General features: G+C 30.0%; 1 protein-coding gene across 2 annotated transcripts in view; it reads left to right on the top strand.

The window, feature by feature from the left end:
• LOC129960258 (protein FAM135A-like) overlaps positions 1-23718 on the top strand; it is a 67683-nt gene that overhangs the window by 39286 nt on the left and 4679 nt on the right. For both annotated transcript variants that reach the window (XM_056073537.1, XM_056073536.1), the window contains 7 exons: positions 10018-10077; positions 10994-11103; positions 16706-16797; positions 16894-16991; positions 21164-21315; positions 21424-21534; positions 21626-21742. In XM_056073537.1, the coding sequence (XP_055929512.1) occupies positions 10018-10077; positions 10994-11103; positions 16706-16797; positions 16894-16991; positions 21164-21315; positions 21424-21534; positions 21626-21742 (740 nt within the window). The remainder of the gene's footprint in view (positions 1-10017; positions 10078-10993; positions 11104-16705; positions 16798-16893; positions 16992-21163; positions 21316-21423; positions 21535-21625; positions 21743-23718) is intronic.

Genomic DNA, 23718 nt, shown 5'->3' with positions numbered 1-23718 from the left:
AGAACAACATTTTATGCATCGTCTGTAAAACGCACAGGTCGTTTTATTTTCCTTCCACAACGTGTTTGTGTGGTTAAAGCAGGCAGTTTCTCGTCCTTTATTGCATCACTTAATGCATTCTTATGTTGCATCCTTTCAGTTGAGTCACTTCTTTTGGGTGCACAAGATGCAGGACTGTTAACAGTTGATGGCAATGGAGCATCAGAAGTGTCAAAATGTGTTAACTTATAGGCTGGTTTAATTCGATCAACAGAAATATTTACATGTTCACCTTTGATTAATAACGTGAAAAATTTTTGCGTTCGTTGTAATACTAAAAATGGTCCTTCATATGGCGGTTCTAAGGGTTTTTTTACGCGATCGATCCTAAGAAATACGTGAGTAGCTGTATTTAAATCTTGTGGAACAAAAATGCGTTGTTTACATTTTTGCTTGGGTATTCTTGGTTTTACTAACTGCATCTGTTTTCGCAGATTATCAACAAAAGATTCTTAATGGACACAGTTTTCGAATCTTCAAAAAATTCACCAGGTAATTTGATAGATTTACCAAATACCATTTCGGCTATTGTAAAACTACAATCGTCTCGAAGAGAAGCTCGTAAACCCATGAGAACCGTAGGCAACGACTCAGTCCATCGAATACAGTTGTGGCATCTAATGGCTGCTTTTAGCGTGCGATGTAGGCGTTCTATCTTTCCATTGCTTTGGGGATGATAAGACGTCGTATGCCGTAATTTTACACCACAAATGATTGCTAATTTTCTGAATAATTCTGAAGTAAAGTGAGTTCCTCGATCCGTAACCACGAGAGAAGGTACTCCAAATCGTGTTATCCAGCATTCGTAAAAAGCTTGTGCAACAACTTCAGCAGTGATCTGCCGTAAAGGAACCACTTCCATCCAAGATGTGTGTCTATCGATGCATGTCAAACAATAGATGTATCCATCCGATGGAGAATACGGCCCAATCAAATCAATATGAATTACACTAAAACGATCATCAGGTGGTTTAAAATTTCCAAATTCGGACTTTGTATGCCGCGAAATTTTATTTTTTTGGCAATGTAGACATGCTCGTGTCCAGTTGCGAACTTCCTGTTTCAGTGAAGACCAAATGAATCGTGATGACATTTCTTTAACTGTTGTACGAATTCCGGGGTGAGCTAAACAATGGATTTGTTGAAACATCCGCATACGAAAAGGCTTTGGAATAAAAGGTCTAACCTTTGATGTAGATGTGTCGCACCATAAAGATTTTCCGGATGGAAGTTGACACTGCTTAAATTTCAAGGATTTACTGTAAAGTCGCAGTTGTTTCAGTTCGTCATCATCAATTTGGGCATCAGCAATTTGATCATAGTCTATAGATGGCAGGTTAACATTAGCAATTCTCGATAATGTATCTGCGACAATATTTTCCTGACCATTTACACGACATATATTTGTGGTAAATTGAGAAATATACTGTAAATGTCTCAACTGTCTTGGCGACGCTTTGTCGTTCTTTTGCTTAAAAGCAAAAACCAAAGGTTTATGATCAGTGAAGATTTGGAAATCTCTACCTTCCAAATAATGCTTAAAATGTTTTACTGACAAATAAATAGCCAAAAGTTCACGATCGTACGTCGAATAATTGGTTTGCGCCTCATTTAACTTTTTTGAAAAAAATGCGATAGGTTTCAACCCATCAGGTTCGTGTTGTTGCAAAACTGCTCCTATAGCCAAATCCGATGCGTCTGTGTGAAGAGACAGAGGATAATCGGAATTTGGATATGTCAACATTGCAACTTCTGCTATATCCATTTTGCATTTTTCAAATAATTTTACAGTTGCCTCACTCCAAGGCACTTTTCTCTGATCTTTCTTTTTGGCACCTTTTAAAAATTCATGAAGAGGGGCTTGAGTTTCCGCAGCATTTTTTATGTATGGACGATAGAAGTTTAGCATACCCAAAAATGTACGCAATTTTTGGAGGGTATTTGGCAATGGATACTCTAATATGGCCTTTACTTTTTCAGGCAGGGGCCTTGATCCTTTAGCCGAAATTTTATAGCCCAAAAATTCTAGTGAATCAACTCCGAAAACTGATTTGCTGACATTTATGCGAAGGCCGTAATCATTTAAGCGTTGAAAAACAATTTTGAGATGTGAGCGATGTTCTTCTGCACTAGAAGAGGCAATCAATACATCATCTAAATAAGGGAACACAAAGTCTAAATTTCGAAATACTTCGTGAATAAATCTTTGGAATGTTGCCGGAGCATTCCGCAAACCAAAACTCATTCTGTTAAATTCGTAAAGTCCAAACGGAGTAATAATAGCTGTTTTTTTCTTGTCCTCCTCTGCAACAGGAATATGAAAATAGGCCTTAAAAAGATCAATTTTAGAAAATATGACTTTGTTTGGCAAAATGTGCTGAAAATCTTCGAGTCTAGGAACTGGATATCTATCTGGGAGTGTTTGGTCATTCAACCTTCTGTAGTCCCCGCATGGCCGGAAAGATCCATCTTTCTTCGAGACCATATGCAGTTGACTGGCCCACTCTGATTTAGATGGACGAATAATATTATTGTCCAGCATAAACTTAAATTCCTGTTTGGCAGTTTCTAATTTCTTCGGATCTAATCGTCTTGCCTTAGAGTACACTGGTGGTCCCCTAGTTTCTCTGTGGTGTTTTATAGTATGCTTTACATCAGAAATAAAAAAATTAGGTTTTGTAATAGATGGGTACAAATACAATAAATCTGAATATTTACAGGCACTGTACATTGTATTTACACTGACGTTTAAGGCAGGTGCAACTTTACCTTCAGAAGAGAGGTTAGTTATTCCATCAATTAATGTTTTATTCTTAACGTCAACTAACAAATGGAAACGATTTAGGAAATCTGCTCCTAAAATTGGCTGTTTGATATTTGCTATGACAAAAGGCCATTGGAATTCACGACGTAATCCCAAATCAAGGGTTAATACTTTCGTTCCATATGTTTCAATTTCAGTTCCATTTGCAGCATATAATTTATAATCACTAGTTGAAATTTGTTTTGCGGTATTGGGAAAAATGCTAACATCAGCTCCACTGTCCACAAGAAAACGCAAACCCGTTGTTTTGTCAAAGACAAATAAACGGTATTTACGGCAATCTTGATTTACTTCCGCAGCAGAACTCGCCGTTAAGTCTGCTGCTGATGCTAGTTTTCCGAATTTGCATTTTTCCACTCGCAAGGTTTCTTGCATTTATCGGGATGACATTTTGCTCCAAATTTATAATGATAAAAACAGTACTTACCAGCAGGATTAAATCGTTTACGAGACGCGCTGCGCCCCCGATTGTTTTGATTAGCAGCTCTGCTCCTTGAACGACTGCGTTCAAGTTGTAAGCGGTTGATTTTACGCTCTAAAGAAACAATCTGCGAACGTAAACTATTTATTTCACTATCCTGCTGTATATCATCTCTAGATGTAGCATATATTTCCCGATTCGGATGCATTTCTACAATACGGTCAGCCATTTCGGCAAGTTTCCGGATATCTTCATTGCTGACGATTAGGATATTTCGGATGGAATCTGGCATTTTTTGAAGAAATAAGGTTTTCAACACATTATCCGAAATCCCATCTGTCGCCAAACTACGCATTTTTTGAAGTAGTTGAGTTGGCCGTAAATCGCCTAACTCCGTTTCTGACACGAGCCGCTGAATACGTCTATTTTCGCTTTCTTTAAAGGTATTCAGCAATCTCTCCTTCGCAGCGGTATATTTATTTTCATTAGCATCAGTGACTATATCCCATAAATTTTCAACTAATCTTGGTTCCATCTGCGCAATTAAATAATGAAATTTTGTTTCCTCTGATTTAATACCACTAATGGAAAATTGCGCCTCCACTTGGTAAAACCAAATTTCTGGCTTTTCTGTCCAAAATGGAGGAATGTTTACACTAACCTTGGCTACTTCACCATTAGATGCAGTATCCGCTGCACTTAGTTTCGGTTCGTGTTTTTCGCTGGTCGCCATTGCAGTTCTGTTTCCGGGTCACCACTTTATCGGCGTATAACTCTGCGTTTTAATGTGCAGATTGTAAACGCTCGATACATAAAATAAACATTTCTTATTTTAGGATATTACGACCAACGATTTAAAGTATTTTAAAGAAATTAAAATAAAAACACAAACTACGTCAAATCCAAGCAACGGCGAGCATCTCACTCGTTCTATTTATTTTTACAATATCAATCTCGTTGCCAGATGCAACAGCAGAAAAATAGTTTCATTTAACACAAAAAATAATATATAAAATATTTTTGATGCAATTACTTCAAAAACAAACATGAACAATTATAACAATTAAACAAATACAAAACATTAATAATTATTTATAATATTTAGTTACGTGTGAACCACAATAACTTGCGATGATGAGTTGCGTTACTCACAACCTGTTCCTACATAGCTTTACTATCATTATTATAAAATTATCTATAATAATCTTCCCACTTTTCAATATTTCTGCCATGTTACAATGTTAGTGTGTACATTCATTATAACATCTCATGCTATATGAAAAACATGGTTGTCTTGGAAATTAAATGTAACAATAAATGGAATTTAGTAAAAATCGAATTCATTCTTTCCTCATATTTAAAACCAAGAAATCTGCTAATGATATAAATGACTAAAAATAATAATTTAAATATGGATAATCACTTACTTCTTTAGAATTATACACAACCCTCTTATGCTTTCAGTTTAGGACAGTTAAGTTGGACCAGTCTTTAAAATACTAAGCATATTTTATAATTCATCATAAAAATTGTAATATGTAATTTCCAAAAAATTAACACAAGTATATAAATAAGTGAAATTTTATAATGAAAAACTCACTGCATGAAAGAATAAAAAATAAAAACTGTCTTTCTTAAAGAAAATCTTTTGTCTATAATGTATATAATAATTGCAAATAACAAAAACATTAGAATACTAAAACAAAGAGAAAACTAATTGCTTTTGATATTTTTTTTAAAATCGAGTTCCCTTTTTATATTTGAATATTCTTCGTGGAAATATCAGAGGAAAGATAGGCAAATAATTGGCATATCTGAATATTGTCTCAAGTACAATTGCAAAATACTTTATTTAGCATTAAGGATCCATATACGAAACAATGTGTTTACTAGAATTTAAATTTTCGGTAAGAACCCTGTAGTTCCTTGTTGTATTTTGCAAATCCAACATTTCATATATATATAATATAATATTATTGATTAAACATTGAAGGACAGATGTAATAGACTACCTATTAACATGTACTTGCGTTTAATTTGTAGATGCTGGAAAAGTCCTCACACATTTAACAACAAAAAAAGGGGGGGGGGGAAGGAGAGAAGTTTACTCCATTCCTTCTCGAAAATTGTTACACTCGAGTCATATGTATATCGAAAATGTCAGATTATAAAAGGAATTGCTTTCATGTTTACCTCCAATTTACAACACTTCTTTTCTTTGTAAAGACATGAAAATGGTGAAAGCTATATTTTAAAAATATTTTATTACATACAAAATGAGATATAGACAAGACGACTGAAATGCTGAAACACCACATAAGTCTTCTGCCCTGAATGTAATAATCTCTGAAATAAGGAATGTATTGAATTTTATCTGCTGCAATTTATCTTCAAATAATGGGCATCCATTTTGTTTTCTTCTCTTCCTCCACACCGAAAAAGAGTGACAAAGTGTGCCTATAGTCTTCAAACCTGCTTTAAGCGTTGAAATATTCTCTTGGCAGCGACGGGAATTATTGACTTCTTGTCCATTTCACGCACTAATTACTTTTCTAAACGGATCTTTGAGAAAACTTTTCATAGGCAGAAAAGCAAACAACTTAGTGTATTTCTTTTTTTCATTATAATTAGCGTTTTGTCTTGGATTTTGTATACACATTTTATATAAAGTTGCAAGAAGTATTTTTAAATAAAAAAAATTTTAGTTGGAGAATGTGAATTTATGGAATTATCATTTTGGAATCAATTCATTCAAAAATAAGAAATATGTTCTTAAATTCGAACTCGCCTGTTTTCATCTTTTAAATGTGGAAAGCTATTTTTTAAAACTTTTTTTCTTAAAACCATTGCGAGCTTGAATGCTCTCCAAGTAAGTTTTTTTCCCCCCCGCCATTAAGTTTTTTTTTTTTTTTTTTTTCAGTTTGTAAGTATGAATATTCTATAGTCTTTTTTTTTTCCATTAATCATCATTTTAGCAAGATACGCTTATTCATATACCGTTAAAAATATTTGGAATAATATATTTTTTTTTTGTCGTGAAGTAATTGGCATAAGGGGGAAAAAAATCACATTCTGATTTCATACTTATAATAGTGATTATGAAATTTGAATAATCTTGAAATGAACTCTTTTAACAAATTTAGTGGGTTCTTATAGAAATTCTTTAACCGTGCATAACAATCTACCATACCATATATTCTTACTTTTTGACTACAAACTGCAGTCGTTATTATTTTATTAATGAAATAATTGTAGCACAGAGCTCCCATGGGACTTAAAAAGTCGTGAATATTAAAATTATTTTAGGGTGCCCCTAAATGGGCCATAATTTTCGTTCCGAGGCTGTGAAAACAAGCTTTTTTTAAAATTCTAAGTCCTTAATTTCTGGGGCTTTAATTTTATGTATTGATTGAGTTTCTTTTTAAAGTATAGTAGCAATACCGAATTCTTCAAAACTTCTGAAATATGATTATTCAAAAACAGTTATTATTGATTTTTTTTTCTTTTTTTGTATTTAGAAAAAGATAACTTTAACAAATTGCGAAAATAATGCAGACACTTTTAGTACATTCTTAAGGGCAAGCTGATATATAAAAAGTTTTTTCTTGTAATAAAAGAATCGAAATTGAGAACCTAAAATAACAATCTATTATAGCTCAACAATATATAATTGATTATTTGAAATAGTCTGAAAATTCAAATTGCCTTGAAATCACGAAGGAACTAAGTTTGTAGTAGGGGCGAGACAAAAATATTTGGTTTGTCTTGAAGATCAACAGATATCGAAAGAAAAAATAATTCAGCTTAAAAAAAAATGAAATACTTTTTTTGATTATTTAAATGAACTAAAAGATAAGGGGGAAAAAATGTTTACAAAGTGCAGCTGAAGAATTGGCAAAAATTTTTGAAAAATCATCAGAGAAAACCTAATTGATAAATGTTATAAAATATGTCTATTAATCGAACAGTTTTCACCGTTCAGCAAAAGAGAGAGGGGAAAAAATCTGAATTAGAAAGTAGCGAGGAGAAGTTAAACAGAATGCTTAAAAAGTTGAAAGAACATTAATCCCCCCCCCTCCCTTGTAATGATGTTTTTAAATCTGATGCATTTCTGTATATTCAAATATATAAAATTTGACTTCTGAAAAAATGTTGCAATTTTTATGCTCTTCATATTGTATGAAGAATACAATTGTAATGAAAACATGAATAATGTTCATTCTTTTAAAACATTTCAAAATCAATAAATCTTCGAGATTTAAATTGTTTATTTTCTTTATAATATAGAAATGCCTCGATTTTTTATTCAAGAAACGAGTGGAAACCCTCTGTCTTAATAAATTGCAAATAACAGATTGTTTATATTTAAGTAAATCCAACTACTCATTTTATTTACACCATTAGTTTATGTTGAATTCATATCATTTGACAACAACAAAGCAATTCTTCTTAGTAAATCTACATTGCACGAGAAAGGTGACAGTAGCTGCCTCTGTTTTTACGAAATTTTGCTGAAGCCATTCACTAGACATGGAAATATGAAGTAAAATATAATAATTTATAAAATCTTGGAAATTTTTTGCTGCAAAAAGATACGACTAGACAAATAAAATATCGCTTCTTTTGTTAAGTGTTCAATAAAATTTAAATTGGATAAAGCAAGAAGTTGTCCATGCGTTTGTTGCATTATCCAAACGCCCCCGGTCTCGTATAAAACTGATTTTCCTTCTCTCTGACAGTTTCGCCGACAGTTGATCAAAACAGTCGATAAATGTAACAATGCATACAAATTTTTATCCGTCGTATTGACTTTCCTAGTCGACTGTCTGAAATCAATGGGCAAAACGCCACATACGATTCACCTGGTCAGGCTGAATATTTGACATTTGAATCAGACTTCCGACATTCTGCAGACTTAATTATTGTGCACAGGGTCGTCAAATTCGAAAAAAAATTTGCCTATTTTAGTTGTTTGCTGTGTAATAACTTTAAGACAGGATTTAAGTTATCAATATCTTTGATGTTCAGTTCTCTTTACCTCTCTTCCAAAGCAGTGAAGATTTTTGCCGATGAAATTCTTTATCGCCGGATGAGGGGCAAGCGGTTGCCGATAGGTGGCAATCGCCCCATATTGCCATCCTTTTGGTTTTATAGCTCTTGAAATTTCATCCACGTTCCCTCGTAAAAATAAATTGGAACCATGTTTATATGAATATAATTCAAAAACCGAACAAATTCGAAGAATAAAATTCGGTACGATATCTATATTGAAATCGAATATCAATGTCAAATTTTGGTCAAAATTTATCAATGAAGATATGTCCGACTCTGTGCACCTTCGTATTATTTGATAGGCATACCAACATAAAAAAAAAAGGTTCTTGGTATTTTCCTCAATGTAAAACCAGTTTTATTTTTCAATATTTTTATCACTAATAATATTATTTTTATCCTTACATACATATTTATATTATCTTTACACCTCTTTAATTTTTTAAATGCTTAGCCATATTTGTCTAAATCCTTACGGAAGAATTCCATAAGAGTATGGAAAGCTACAATAACAATTGAAAATTAATTTAAAAGAGTGTAATTTAAATTATGCCAAAATTATGCGTCATTATGCAAGGGCTTAAGTTGCATCCCACCCCTGACGGTAATGCATGATCTACCACTGGTTACGGGGAAAAATTTTCCGTTCATACTGAAAATTCCGCATTAATATTTGCATTATACATAAACACATGATTCTGTGAAAGTTTTTTTAAACCATTTCATATACAATACAGATGAATTAAACTGTCTTTCAAAGTACTTATTTAATCAACTAATATATACTTCTCACATCCGCTATCTTACAATCATGTACTTTAAGAAAACTGTACTTGTTGATCTTCCTGAGTCTGTCGTAGTATCAAGAAACTCGTCAAATTCTCGAAAAAAGCAATCAAAACATGATGCTAAATCCTGACTGAATATTTATTACAAAAATAGATGTATCCCGTTCTGCAATTCTTGTATATCAAAATTAAATGGGAGAAGTGCCAATTGATCTTAAATAAAAACGATATATTTTATTTGTTTTCTTTAAAAAATTATTTCTTTAAATTGCAAAAATTATTAATCAGTGTGAAATAAAAATATTAAAAAATGTATATTTTTATTATACTACATTTTTGCCAGACATCAGACGCTTTTATTGATTGCATGTTTTGATATATTCTTATATATACATAGGCGAATGATTAAATGATAAAATAGTTACTGTGAAGTCATGCATTTCTTTTTTAGCTTTAAAAATAATTAAAAAATAGTGAATAGCTTTTTTTTAAATGTGAAGTATAATTTTTATTTCAAAAAACATTACCAGTGAAACTTGCTTTTGTATAAAATTAAGGCTAAGTAAAAATAAACTAATATTAATTTATTTGTTTAGAAGAGAGAGAAAAAAAATGAATTTGTATATGTAAAATTTTCATTTCTGTTTAAGTATTATCGGATGAAGAAATTTTTACTTAAGGATTTTATTTAAGGGTTTTTTCTCCTCAGTTTTGGGCGTATTTGAATTTATAGCCTGGCATTAAATGAAAAGCAATAAAGGCACTGACTTTTTCTCTTTTGTCAATTTAAATTTCTCACATTTATTTCTCTGTTAAATGCCACTGTTAAACCACTGTTAAGCTGGTTAAACTTGTATTAAAAAGTATTTCCTTCATTTTTTATTTTTTTTTAGCTTTGTGAAAGCAAAAGAAGAATTTAGAAAACAATTACAGTATCCTTGGTTATGGTACAGGTAAACATTGTTTTTTGAAAATATCTTGTTCTTTATGAATGTCTTTGTACTATTTTTGTCGGCTTGGAAGTGATTATTTTTTATCGAAGTTTACTTCTGTTTATCATTAGTTATATGTAAAAAAGATTTAATTGATCAACTGAATCAAAATACATTAATTTTTGAAGAAATTCTTTGTAAATTTTTAAATTAAGAATGTTCTACTCATTAATGTATTTTGTTTGATTTACAACTTGTTCTTTATATACTGCTATAGGTTTTCAAAAAGAAAAAAAAAAGATTTAAAAAAAATTAACGTTACTTTGCTTTGTAAAAAATGTGTAAATATTGTTTCAATTTGCATATATCAAATACCGATTTTATCAGTGTTAGAAAGCTTTAACTAACCTCTTTATTTTCGTAGTTTTAAAAATTAATATTCAGTGTATTATCTTCTGCCTGTTCGTTTTAAAAATAGCCTTCATTCTCAAGAATTAATCCAATAAGTCATGTTCTATATTTAATAAACATATTTATTTTTAAAACAGTAATGAAGAAAAGGTGGGGGGGGGGAGGAAAGGCCTGAAGTAGAATATACATGGTTGTAACAAATGTGCTCAATATTCTAATAATCATCTATGGTTATTTATTATCTACTGTGATCTTCTGGGGAAAAAAAAGAGATCATAAACAATGTTTATAGAAACAATCATGGGCTGTTTTATTGTAGTTACAAATAAAAGTTTTTTAGAATTTAATGGTTTTTTTGTTCAATTTTGCATTTTTGCTTTATAAATTTTTTTAAAGATTGGAAAGCAGAGTGGGGGAACAGTATGTAGTAATATTAAATGCAAAGCAGCTGGCAAATATTTTAGAACTTGTTAATAAATAATACACAGTTTGTGATTCAAATAAAAATATTTAAACTATTTTTCAGTGACTTCCCTAGCCTTGCATCTGATGTGCCGTATTTTCAATGTGACAATGACTTAAGAGCTTTTAGTCCTGAGGGTATGCATATGGTAGTGTGTGTTCATGGACTGGATGGTATGAACTTTTTTCGTATTTAATGCTTTACTTTTATTTAGCTTCATTAATTGGGCCTTCACTTTACAAATTTCAGATTATTTGATCATTCTTAAATCATAAATTTTACTAAATATGTCAGGCCTTTCAATTATTTTAATATGGTTTTTTTACCTTCATTATTAGTAGATTTAAATTTGAAATTGATATTGAAGGAGACAAATAAAAAGTCATCATTTAACTGCTCAGCAACATCAAATATCTATAATTGCTTAATATTATTTATGTATTAGATTAGCGGAATATTTAGATGCAATACATTCTACAATTGATTGAAGCAGAGTAATTGAGTGCAATGGCAAGAATTTAATTTAGCTTGAATTGTTTCATATAGTTTTTAATTGTTACATAGAGCATTAAAAACAATCAATAAACAGAGGCATGGTCCAAATAAATATTTGAAATAATTTCTCTTTTTTGTTTACTCATAATCATTGTGACATTATAAATCGTTTAAGCCTAAAATGTTCTAGGGAAATCATTTTGATTTTTTCAAACAATATCCAATTTGACTTCTAAAGTTAGGAAATTACTGGTTTCTTTTTCTGTTACAAGGAAAATGGAATGTTGGGATGATAGCTCTAATTTTAGGAAAAAATAAAATAAGAGATCACATTTTTTCAATTACAGACACATTTGTTGTAAAGTTTATGCAAGAATATGATATGCACTTGACAACATTCATACTAAATACAGCGATTTAAACTTCCCATTTAATGGGTTTGTTTTAAGATTTAAACGATATTTTCCAAGAATGGTGCTATTTTTAGCGAAAGTGGCGATGGAAATTTTCTGCCAGGAGGACAAACAGCATATCTGTAATTTGTCAGAATAGCACACAGTAACTCATTTCATATATAAATAAAGGCAAATAAGAATTTAATCGCTAATTTGACTATAATTAATAATTATTTGTATTAATTAATTATTTCTACTAAGTCAAGGTAATAAGAATCCTACGACTAAACGACGCTTAATGATAGAAAATGAGGAATCATCTAGCAGCTAGAACTGCTAGAAGCTCTTCCATGATCTGTAGGTTTAAAATAATCGATAATATTAAGGAACCAATCCACCAGTTATAAACACTGCGACAGATTTCGCACTATTTATTTCTTTTGAAAGTTAGTGATACTTGGATATATAATCAATAATCCCTCTGCTCTCAACCACCGTCCATTTTGGAAAGATATCTCAAACTCTACTTTACTGTACATTCTTTATGGTGACAGAATTTCCCAGTCACAGTCGTTAAATAAAATATCTAATGTACCAATATCACCAATTTTTATTTTCTATGATAGTTTATGACTCCTAGATACATCATCATGGATCGCCTCCTCCGCCTCCATTATCTTGCGATTTTGCAGGCGCAGCATAGCCAGATATGGCTCTTGTGTCACAAAATCAGAAATAACTAACTAACTTGCGATTTTGCAATATAAAACTTATAGAGTCAATCTCAACAACTAGACAGATTTCGTCAATTTTCGTCTCGAATTAAATTCGCAACTTTGAAAACATAGCTAAGCAATCAAAATAATCTACCATTACTATGCAGTTATAATTTATTATGCATTTTCTTTCTAAAATAGTATTTTGATAATGTGTTTCATTAAAATTGATATCATATGAATATCATTAAAGTCGTTGAAGATGGCTAGAATTTATAAGATTGATTTAGTCATGTCAATCTGTTTCAATGAACTACATTTTATCACAGCATATGTATAATGAAGGTATAGTTACAATAATACAAGTAAAAATTATGCGATAATGATAAAGCATTCTGGCTGGTTAGCTATACTTCAAAGTTGCAAAATTGACAATTATGCACTGAGAATTAATGAAGTTCGAGTTGTTTAGGCCTAGGACTGTGTCAAAGTTTTAATCTATGATATTTCTTGAAATGTACAGGAAGGAAGTAGAAGAACATTGATGCTCTCTATCATTGATAATTGTTTACGTGAAATAAAAATCTTCGAAATCAGTACAGTGGTTATGGATGCGAACTTTGTCGTAAATTTTCTCTATTGATAATTTACACTCAGATAGTGTTTTAATTTTCTCTTGAAAATGGAACTCATATGAGGGCAAGTGACAATTGATGACATATCTAAAGGACATAAACTTTCACGGGAAACAAATATTGTTTAAATTGGACCAGAGGTTGGGGTTTGGTCGCTGGTTCATTTATTTTCCTCATTATTTTAAATATATAGATAGCATAATGATATGTATTATATCGAGCTGATACTGGATATAAATTTATGTATTATTTGAATATTATAACAAAATAAAATGATAGATAAAACAAGAGAAAATAATTATCTATTATTAAATTTGACCTTTGAATGATGCTTTAAACTAAATGTATTTATGCGAATTAAACGGACGCTATGTGAAGTGAAATCAATTATTAAAGAACTTTTCAAGTCAATTTTGGATCGTTTACAAACACTTAACTCCATTAGTTAGTATATTGTAACATTTTTGAAGATGTTAATAATTACTTATTTAGAATAAAGTTACTACTTAATAAAAAATTAATTATTAGTATCGAATTCCCCCTGAGTAAATGTATTTATCTGACTATTTCTTCTGGTAATATATTTTTGAACTAGAAATTTGTATTTTTCAATTCCTTTAACTGAAACAAATGTAAGTTCTTTTAAAAGTAAGAATTATAATGAACAACAGGAAACATTTTTTAACTCTACTATGTGTTAACTAAGACTTTTAAAACTTAAAGATGTTTACTTTTTAAAATTCGAAAGTAGCTCTCAAACCGCAAATATAACAATCAATTAATCCTATCAGAAGCGGCGTATTCAAAAAAAAAAAAAAAAAAAAAAAAACGTTATTTTCTTTACAAACATTTGAAGTGAAATATTTTGAATTAAAACTCTTGCTTTGCTCATATTGTTTTGCTCCTAGAAATGCGCCAAATTCTTTATTTATTCAAAGCTTTTTTAACTTTGTGGGAATATATCTAGAAAGAGATGCTTCACTCAATTTATTATTGAAGGGAAAGTTATATTCATTTAAATAAATGGGTACTTAATACTATTACATCAAAGCTTCTTCTAAAATGATGTTAAAATTAGTAACTTAAGTAGCTGAGTAGTTATTTTGCTCGAATTCAGTAATAACTGATTATTCATTAAAATGAAATTAATTTTACTAGGACAATATTAAGAAAATATGTGTTATTTCTGCATTATACAGTTTATATGAAAATTCAAAATAGATTTTTACACTGATATGCGTAAATTATGGACAATCACAAAATGCTAATTTCCGCACTTCAAGTAAATTTTGAATGCCTTGATATAATTGCAAGATTTGGTAAAAGATTTTAATATTAAGATGGGTATTTCCAATTAAATAAAAGATTTAAATAGTATCATGAATATATAATCTAAACTGATCAGTATTGGGGAAATGCATTGTTCCCAGATGAAAAAAATAAGTATTTTTCATCATTCAGGTCAAGGTACCATCAAAATCAACGATTATCTATTTTTTTCTGTGTCTGTTAATTCTTGCAGGGTTGCCTAGGTCCCGAGTTTATGGGGCTCGTAGCTGAGGAGAAAAAAATGTATCGACTTTTCTAAATCAGAAATTTTGTTTTAAATAAATTATTTAATAATATTTGGATTTTCCGTTTTCAAGCTTAGAAATTATTGATCAAATAGAAATAAATTTTATTTCTGATTAAAGAAAAAATGATCGCTAGGAATGATTTAATGACAAATTAGATTATGCTAACCTTGCTACAAAATAACATTACTATATAAGCCAGCTTAGATAAAAGACTTTTAGTTAAGGCTTCTAGGAAGTAGGAGGCTGTATTTCCGAGAGTATTCTGGAACAACATTAGGTTTAAAAGGATAAATCAAAAACCGTGAAGTTAGTATATTTTCTTATAAAGAGAAAATATACCAACTTGTAATTGGTTTTTCGAAGTTATGCGTAATGTTATATAATAACATATAATGCGCGCATCAACGAAATATTTATCAAAAATTTTCCATTAATTTACAGCTGCTTTAATTATCAATTAAAGGCTCAATCTTATTTGAAAAAAGACGGTCTAGATTGGGTTAACTTCTGCCACTTTGGGACCTCCAAATCTTTTGTTACGACTCTGAGTTATGCAATTTCTACATAAAAATTATTTACTTAAGATGAGGCAAAGGAGTAATTTTTCTGCAATCGTATCAGTTACAAGTGATTTTAATATAAATATGTCTCTTCAAGCAAAGCTTATAAGATTAAAATATTACAAAATTTTGTTTATTTTCTTTACATTAAGAGCGAAATATTTATAATGCAAAGTAAATAATATTTTTATAACTTCCAAATCTACTTTTTTTCGCTTAATTTCATCTCTTACGCTATTAACTCTGGTCAGTTTCCCCATTTAGTTAATTTTTATAGCTTGTATTTTATTGCGTGAATATATTTTACCTTTTGATAAATTTTATATTGAAAATTATCATCATCCTTTATTATCATTTGTTTGTGATTCTTTTAACTACTTGTTGTGTGTACATAAATTTTTGTGTGTTGTCATGTAAGGCAACATTTACAGGTTAAGTCAAAAATCCTGGACGAAATTTTAGAGATGATCAAATATATTTAAACAACTACACAGAAGTGTGAAATGCAATGGTGGATTGCTGGGAGATAGTACTTCTATTTCATCAAGAACAATAAAGGAGGAATAATCTTTGTAGATAAAAATGTCAGAATGTTATGAAAAATGCAAAAACACCACGAAAGCATACCACCTACGATAATGCAAATCTTATACTTGCAATATAATGAGCTATGATCATTCTGGAAAACGCTAGGTATTTTCTTGTGCATTCCCAGTCAAATAACTGTCTTGTCAACTTTGGAGTTGGTGGCGCTATCATAAAAAATTAGCATTTTATATGTCTAGTAGAAAAACACTTCAGGCAAGAGTCTTTTGATGATTCTATTGATCAAGTTGTGGGATCACACCTGATTACACCACCTGAACACCCCAAGTGATGTAAAAAAAAAGTACCCCAATCTTCTGCATTCTCAAGGTAAAATAAAAACTGAGTTCACTGTTGTATAAACTGAAAGTAGAGATCAAATTCAGGCCCAAATAAGAATTGATTCTTCATAATTCATTAATATCCTTATCTTTGGGTAACAGTTAAAATATAATTAACGTTCATTTAAAAACTTGTTTCAATATAAAAGAAGTATAATTAGAGAAACCATTGAAGCTTAAACAAGTATATGTTTTCTGGTGCTTTCACTGTTTTATTCTGAATGTGTACTTTGTAATATAATCTCACCAAATTTTGAATTTACAAAATATTATTTTCAATTTAAAATATGGCTAAAGAATGAATTACAAAATAAAATGTAATCAAAATCTATAATTTTTTTATATATTGCACGCTTTGTTTAAATCAAACAGCTCACATTTGAATGAAAGGTCACAGTCTTCCTACTTTATTTTTTAAATGTTTTACTTAAAGTTATCGATCCATTTATAACAGTTTTATTTTATTTTTAGGAAATAGTGCCGATTTGAGATTGGTTAAGACATATTTAGAGTTGGGATTGCCGACTGTTAATTTTGAATTTTTGATGTCAGAAAGAAATCAGGTATTAATATTTCTCAGTTTTTGAAAAACGTGTTTTTGTATATGGTTTTTAATTTTCAGGGAAGAAAATATTTACTGAATATGTTATATTTCTCAGGGCGAAACATTTGATGATTTCGATACTATGACAGATCGTTTAGTCTCTGAAGTTAGTTATTATATTGAAGTCTATGGGTTGAAACCTGCAAAAATTAGGTGAGTTTTAGAAATTTACTTTTTGAAACGTTCAAGTGCTAATGCTTTTTAGTAATTACTTTTATTCTTTGTTGAATGTATTAAAAATTCATGTGAATGCAATTAAGACTTATTTGAATACCGAGGATTTTATTGATCCTTTAAGAAAATGAACTGTGTCTTCCCTTCATGTTGTAAATAATCCTAAACTTTGAAATATTTAATTTTATTTCGGTAAGCTTTTCTCATTTTTGATTTAAATTATATAATTTTATGTAGAACATTTTTTTATATTCTGAGATCCCCTCGTTTTTATGGTGATAATCTATTTTTAAATAAAAATCTTACAAAATTGACTGATTTTTATAATTGTGGTCTTCTGTTCCTACCTGCTTAGATCATCAATGATTTTTTTTTATATTGAATTTGAAATTTTTGCAGGGTTTATTTAGGTGAAGGGTATCGTTTCGTATATCGATATGTTTTTTAATTTTGTCTGTTTTAAAACGCCCTGGAATTTTGTTTCAACACCATTATTTCGATAGATTTTCAAGATTTCAAAAATAACTTTTAAAAATTGTACGAGTGTCTGCAGAAAGGAGGTAGCTCTATTCTGAAAGAGTTTTGAGTTATCTTACTGTCGTGTGGTAGCAAATAAGCTCTTAAGTTTGGCTCTAATTGTTAATTTGAATATTACTTAAGAAATACTACTTCTTATCTTGTTAATCTGTTGCAAAACAAATTAGTTCTTGCACTTGCCTCGATTTTGCTATTGACTTTAAAGCCTTTAATAATTATGTTGCCTACGCCCTATCACTTTAGTCTGCAAAATATAAATATTTAATGGTAATCCTCAAAATCATGTAACTAATCATAAACAGGAATAACAAAATCATATATCCTCAGTAATCCACATAAACATATAACTAAATTGTTCGTGTTTTTTATTGAATTTATCCAGATAGTACAACAACTAAGTCAAGCTTTACTGAGGGAAAATGTGCCAGTAGGAAGATTTAATTTTCTGTTGATAAAACCAAAATATATGCTGCATTTCAGTGGAAGTTTCCTTTAATGAAATAGTTTGATTTTTTTTTATTTTTTACGAAATATTTTTCCAAGAAGTGGATAAGACATTTTATGGTAAGAAAGAGGCATCACCAATTATCATAAATGTGCCAAATAATCTGTAAGATATATTTTTCGTAAAAATACTTTAATATGTAAGAATAATTAAAATTTATCATAAAGAATATTTTCACAATAATTAGGAATTTGAATGTTCAAACGTTTTTCAGGTTTTCTGTGAAATATTTGAGCAACCTCTATTTTACACTATCGTATAGAAAGGATAGAGAAAACTCTATAATCGTTAAAAAAAAAAAAAAAAAAAAAAAAAAAATGCGAGCTCGAGATTTTGACGAATCTCTTATATTAGCCCTCATCGAGTTTGAAAAACACTTTTTTGGCATTATATTTGTTACTGAACACAATAATTCAAAACTGCTTTGAGCTAAACGGATAGAATTCGATATATGAACTTTAAACCAAATTTGTTTATTTGTATCAAATTTGAACGAATTCCATTCAGAAAACGTTTGTCTGTCTACCTGTTCCAGTACGAGAGAATTTGGCAACCAAAAAACGTTAAGAGCTAAATAGATAAAATTGATATACAGATTTAGCATCTAAAATGTAGACTCTTATCAAATTTCAAATCAAATCTGTTGAAGGGTTGACTGTCTGTTGGTCTGTATTTTCGCATGCATGCATAAAAATCCAATAAAATTCGGTATGAGATACTGTAAATACAACTATAGTATCGTGTCAAATTTTAGTTCAATCGGTCGAAAAAAAAAAGAAAAAAAAAGAAAAAAGATATCTAAAATACATATTCGCTCGATAAATTCAATCAGAATGTTGGATTCAAGTCCTACATTTATATACATAACTAATATTTGCCACTGCGCTGCAAAGCATCCGAGCTTCGAAATTTGTCTTTATGAAATGTAATGATAAAAGGCTTATCATATGAACAAAATCATTAAATAGCACATCTGATGTTTTTTCTTTGTTAATGTGCATATATGAAAGGTGAAAATATTTTCATGATGCTGTTGGTCTCTCCATCTTCTGCAAAAACATTTTTTTTCTGTCCTTTTCATGAAGATACATTATATAATTGGCCATGTGAAAAACATGGATTTTTCAGATTTGATTCACACATCTAAAACGATTGACTTTGTTGATAGTTATTGATTATGCTAGGCGAACACGGTGTTGTAGTCGTGGAAATCAAATGACATATCGGTGGGAATACTTGGAATCGGCATATCTTCTCCTTTTGATTTGCTATTTAGAATTGTCGCTTCGATGACTTTTGATGTCATTTTCTTTTGTTATCGAGTCTGTTTCTTTTGGCAATTGTAGTGGATTAATGTTGCCCAAAAGAATTCTTCTTGCGTGGATTTTAAGTGATAAATTGTGCGGTAGCATGCCAGAAAGATTTAACGAAAAGCTTAATTGAATACCGTTTATAAATACCGTTTAAAATATCGTTCGCATTCCTGACACAATCAATCCATTTGCAGGTGACTGACTCGCCCGCAATTGGTTCGTGGTTTTCGTAGTTGATTACTTTGATGTCGATGTTTTTTGCTGTCGAAATAGTACATTCACAAAACTATGAGTGATTTTTGTAATTGCTGGCAATTAGTGAGAAAACTTTTTCAATTAATTCCTCGATTGAGGGAGCAATGATACCAAAAATCAATGGAAATTAAATATATTTTGTGTTGGTATCTGCTGGCACTTTTCCATTACTAATGTCCAATAGCTACTCTGAAAATATGATTGAGGCATCGTGCTGCAGATATACTCGCAATACAGATATACAGATTGCAGTCACACTCGTTTTTAATGTGAATTTCTACACATATCTCCAAAGATGCAATACTTTGAGGCATGGTTGAGTCATCAATTGCTGGGTATTGATTTTGATATGACTTGTAGAGTCTGTCGAAATTTCACTTGCTAGTAAAATTGAGAACTCCCACCGAATGGGTTTGCATTTATTCGTATATCTCGGATTCCAATCAAACGATTTCTCATGTTCATTCATCCGAATTAAACAGTACGCAGCACGTTCCTTGGAACCTGTGAGGGGCCAAGACAATTTCATTTTGAGAATAAATTTGAGCTCATTGCAAACCGATGAGGATTGTGTGCAGGCCGAAACAACAAAGTTAAACTTTATATAATTTCTTGCTCAAATTATGCTTCACTATTCTGGACATGATTAAAATATTGTCACGGGTCAAAGCAAGACTCCACCTGTTTCATTGAATATAAGAATAGTTTAAAGTCGACTCGAATATGTAATTTTATATATGCTGGAATCTAGTAGAGACGCATTTTAAAGTTGACGCCGGGTTTTACAGATGACGCGCACCCAACAATTCACGAAGATTTCATCATAATCGAATGAATGATATAGGAATGCATAAAAACGAAGAATGTCAATTCAATTTTTGTTTTTGTTGTTTGTTTGAAACTTTCACGAATGTGTTCTTAGTAGCTCACCAAAGTATTTTTTATCACAATAGATGAATGGTTCAGGATTGCATTGAAGAGGAACAAAAGATCATTTATTCATTTTTATATATTAGACATGGCAGTGAACTAAATTTTAAAATAAAAGTATGATTTTCCCATGTATTATAGTTTTTAACCATCTTTTTTTAAAATTAATTTTAAAAACAACAATTGTATTTGAAATACTTCACCAAATAAACAAAACCATATGATTCAAATATACAAAAACACAGCATTTAATTGTTGGGTAATAACTAACTAATTAATTAACAATTAATTAGTTAATCCTATTGTTGGATAGCAATATGCTTTTGTCCATATAACAACTGTCTTGTAATGTTAATATTATTCTCAAATGAGTAGTTAAATTATTTCCGAGTATATTATTCACTTGGATAATTGCTTATAAGATAACATAAAGATGCCGAATTTTTTAAATAGATTAGTCCGAAAATTCTACTTTGCTGTCTTAATTGTCCTTTTTTTTTTTTTTTTTTTTTGGCAACTGTTTAATATCGCTGATTATTTCATTTAATACTTCTAATTTTACATTTTCTCTTGATATTAATGATTGATTACAGTGACTTGTTTTATTTCAGCTTTATTGGTCATTCTTTGGGTAATATTATCATACGTTCTGCTCTTACTCGACCAGAAATGAAACCATACTTAAGTAAATTGCATACATTTTTGTCTTTATCTGGCCCTCACTTGGGGACTCTATATAACAGCAGTGGGCTGGTAAATATGGGTATGTATTGTTACATTTTTTACAGATGTGCTTATTTTATGATTAAAATAAGCTATTATCTCTGTTTTCATTAATTGTGGTTTGAAGATTTTTGAACTGTTATTCTAGGCATGTGGTTCATGCAAAAGTGGAAGAAATCTGGTTCTTTGCTTCAGTTATCAATGAAAGATGCTTCAGATCTGAGGCAAACATTTTTGTATAAATTGAGTCAAAAACCTGGTAATTTTTTTAAGTATCTGCTAAATTCATATTCACCTTATAAATGAAATATATCGCATTTCAGTGTTTGCATTGCATTTTCTGTTTCTAGGTCTTGAACATTTTCGCAATATCTTGTTATTTGGATCTTCTCAAGATCGATATGTACCTCTCCATTCTGCTCGAATTGAGCTCTGTAAGCCTGCCCTTAAAGATACGTCCTTACAAGGTATGACACGATCTTTAAATCTGAATGCTTATTTTGAAAAAAAATATTTGTCCGTATTTCTTTCGAGATCTTACTTGTTTATCAGAACTATAAATAATCGTATTTAATTGAACAGATAACTAGTACCTTCCTGATAGAACCTAATTATCGATAATTTTTGTGCCTCGTTAATAAATATGATATTTAATCTTTATAATCTTTTTTGGACAGGGATATTCAGTAATTTATTTTCATTACTTTTTAATTTTGTGGAAAGTCTTAAAAGTTGGTTTTGGCAAACTTGCATAATAAATATTAAATCCAATCTTGTCAGATCTTGTTATTTCAAACTTTTTTATCAGTATCATTTTCTAACATTATGTTTTTTGGAGATGATTTATTCCTTTGTATCCATTATTTAGAATATTATGTTTTTAGTTAATTTTTAAGTGTTTAGAAGGTTCCTTTACAATATACAGATTGTAATGTTAATTTTTGAAAAGAAGTACTATTATGATTAATTGAGGAATCTAGTTTCAATTGTATGAATAATTTTTGGAGAATGCTCACTGACAGATACAAAAATATCTCTTGAATTATTGAACTTTGAGTAGAGAAAATGGAGTAATGTTTCTGAAAACTTCCTTTAGGAATTTATAGTTCACTACCATTTTTTACATTTATTTCTCATTTGGATTATCTAAACATACATCATTGTTTAACCCTAGAATGATAACATTGAGTCATATTAACTCCTCCTCTTACTTTGACAAATATACTGTAACTTTTGGGAGGGGGAATCTATTCCTCTTTCTATGCTATCTATAGACCTTGAAACAATTGATGACTAGATACCATCCATGTACTACTAATCAGCCAGTAATTTTCAAAATTCTATACGTCAAATTAGATTCTTCAGTATAGGACGTAGGATGCAATCATTCTGGCTCCTTGTTTCCATCTAGCATTATACAAGAGGTTGAGCTTGACTTGTTGTCTCCATTATGTGTTCTTTGGATCTTTCATTTAATTTTGCTTGGAATTATATCATTTGCTGATTACATTTTTTGGGGGAGAGGCGCAAAATAGTATTATGTATATTTTAGAAAACTTTAATTTTCTCTCTGAAAAAAAAATGTTGAAAAAGAAGATACGAGGCGTTTTTTAACCTTAAAAAATCATTACTGTGGCCGAACAAGACAGTGATTTACAAGATAACAGCCAAGTCCTGATAATGATTTTATAATTTTGTATTAGTTTTTACCAATTGATATATCATCTTTTTTCCTAATATGTATATAATTTATATTTGCTACCCTTTTTTTTTTTCAAGCTAGCAGTTAAAATCAACACTGAATTTGGACTTTTGGCTTTTATTATTTTTTTTAAAGAAAAGTCATTTTTCTTTTTCATTTTTGCAATAATCCCATTTATTTAATCCCTAATATTGAGATAATTTTTACTTTGCCTCTTTCTTTCCGCAATAACATATTATTTTTACCAACCTTGCATACTATAATATTACATTTTAATGCTTTGCCTTATTTTAATTATAAATGTTACTTCTACCTACAGAAGATCAACTTTTGTATTTTAACATGATGGTTAAGGAATAATAGTATGGTATTTAATTGTATGTAACATGTACTTGCTTTTTTTACTTATACTTATATTTTACTTTAAAATTTATTTTGACGTTTACTTTCCTTGTAAAGATGCCCATTTAATGTTTACTATGTCTTATCTACCTTTTTATAACCAAAAATTTCATTTTTTGGTTATAAAAAGGTAGATAAGTGTTTAAAATAGATAAGTGTATAAAAAGGTCTAAGTGTTTCTTTTTTAATGCCTACTCATCTTATCTGCTCATGATTGATCAATTTCGTCACCCAGACTTTTTAAAAATTTATTTATTTTCAATTTATAAAATCTTTGCTATTTAATTCATTTGTCCTGTAGATATTTAAGATATAATGCTTCAAGTTCTATTTTTTTCT

Source organism: Argiope bruennichi, chromosome X2 (assembly GCF_947563725.1).
Source record: "Argiope bruennichi chromosome X2, qqArgBrue1.1, whole genome shotgun sequence".
NCBI classification, from domain to species: domain Eukaryota; kingdom Metazoa; phylum Arthropoda; class Arachnida; order Araneae; family Araneidae; genus Argiope; species Argiope bruennichi.
This window is presented reverse-complemented; position numbering and strand designations above follow the sequence as displayed.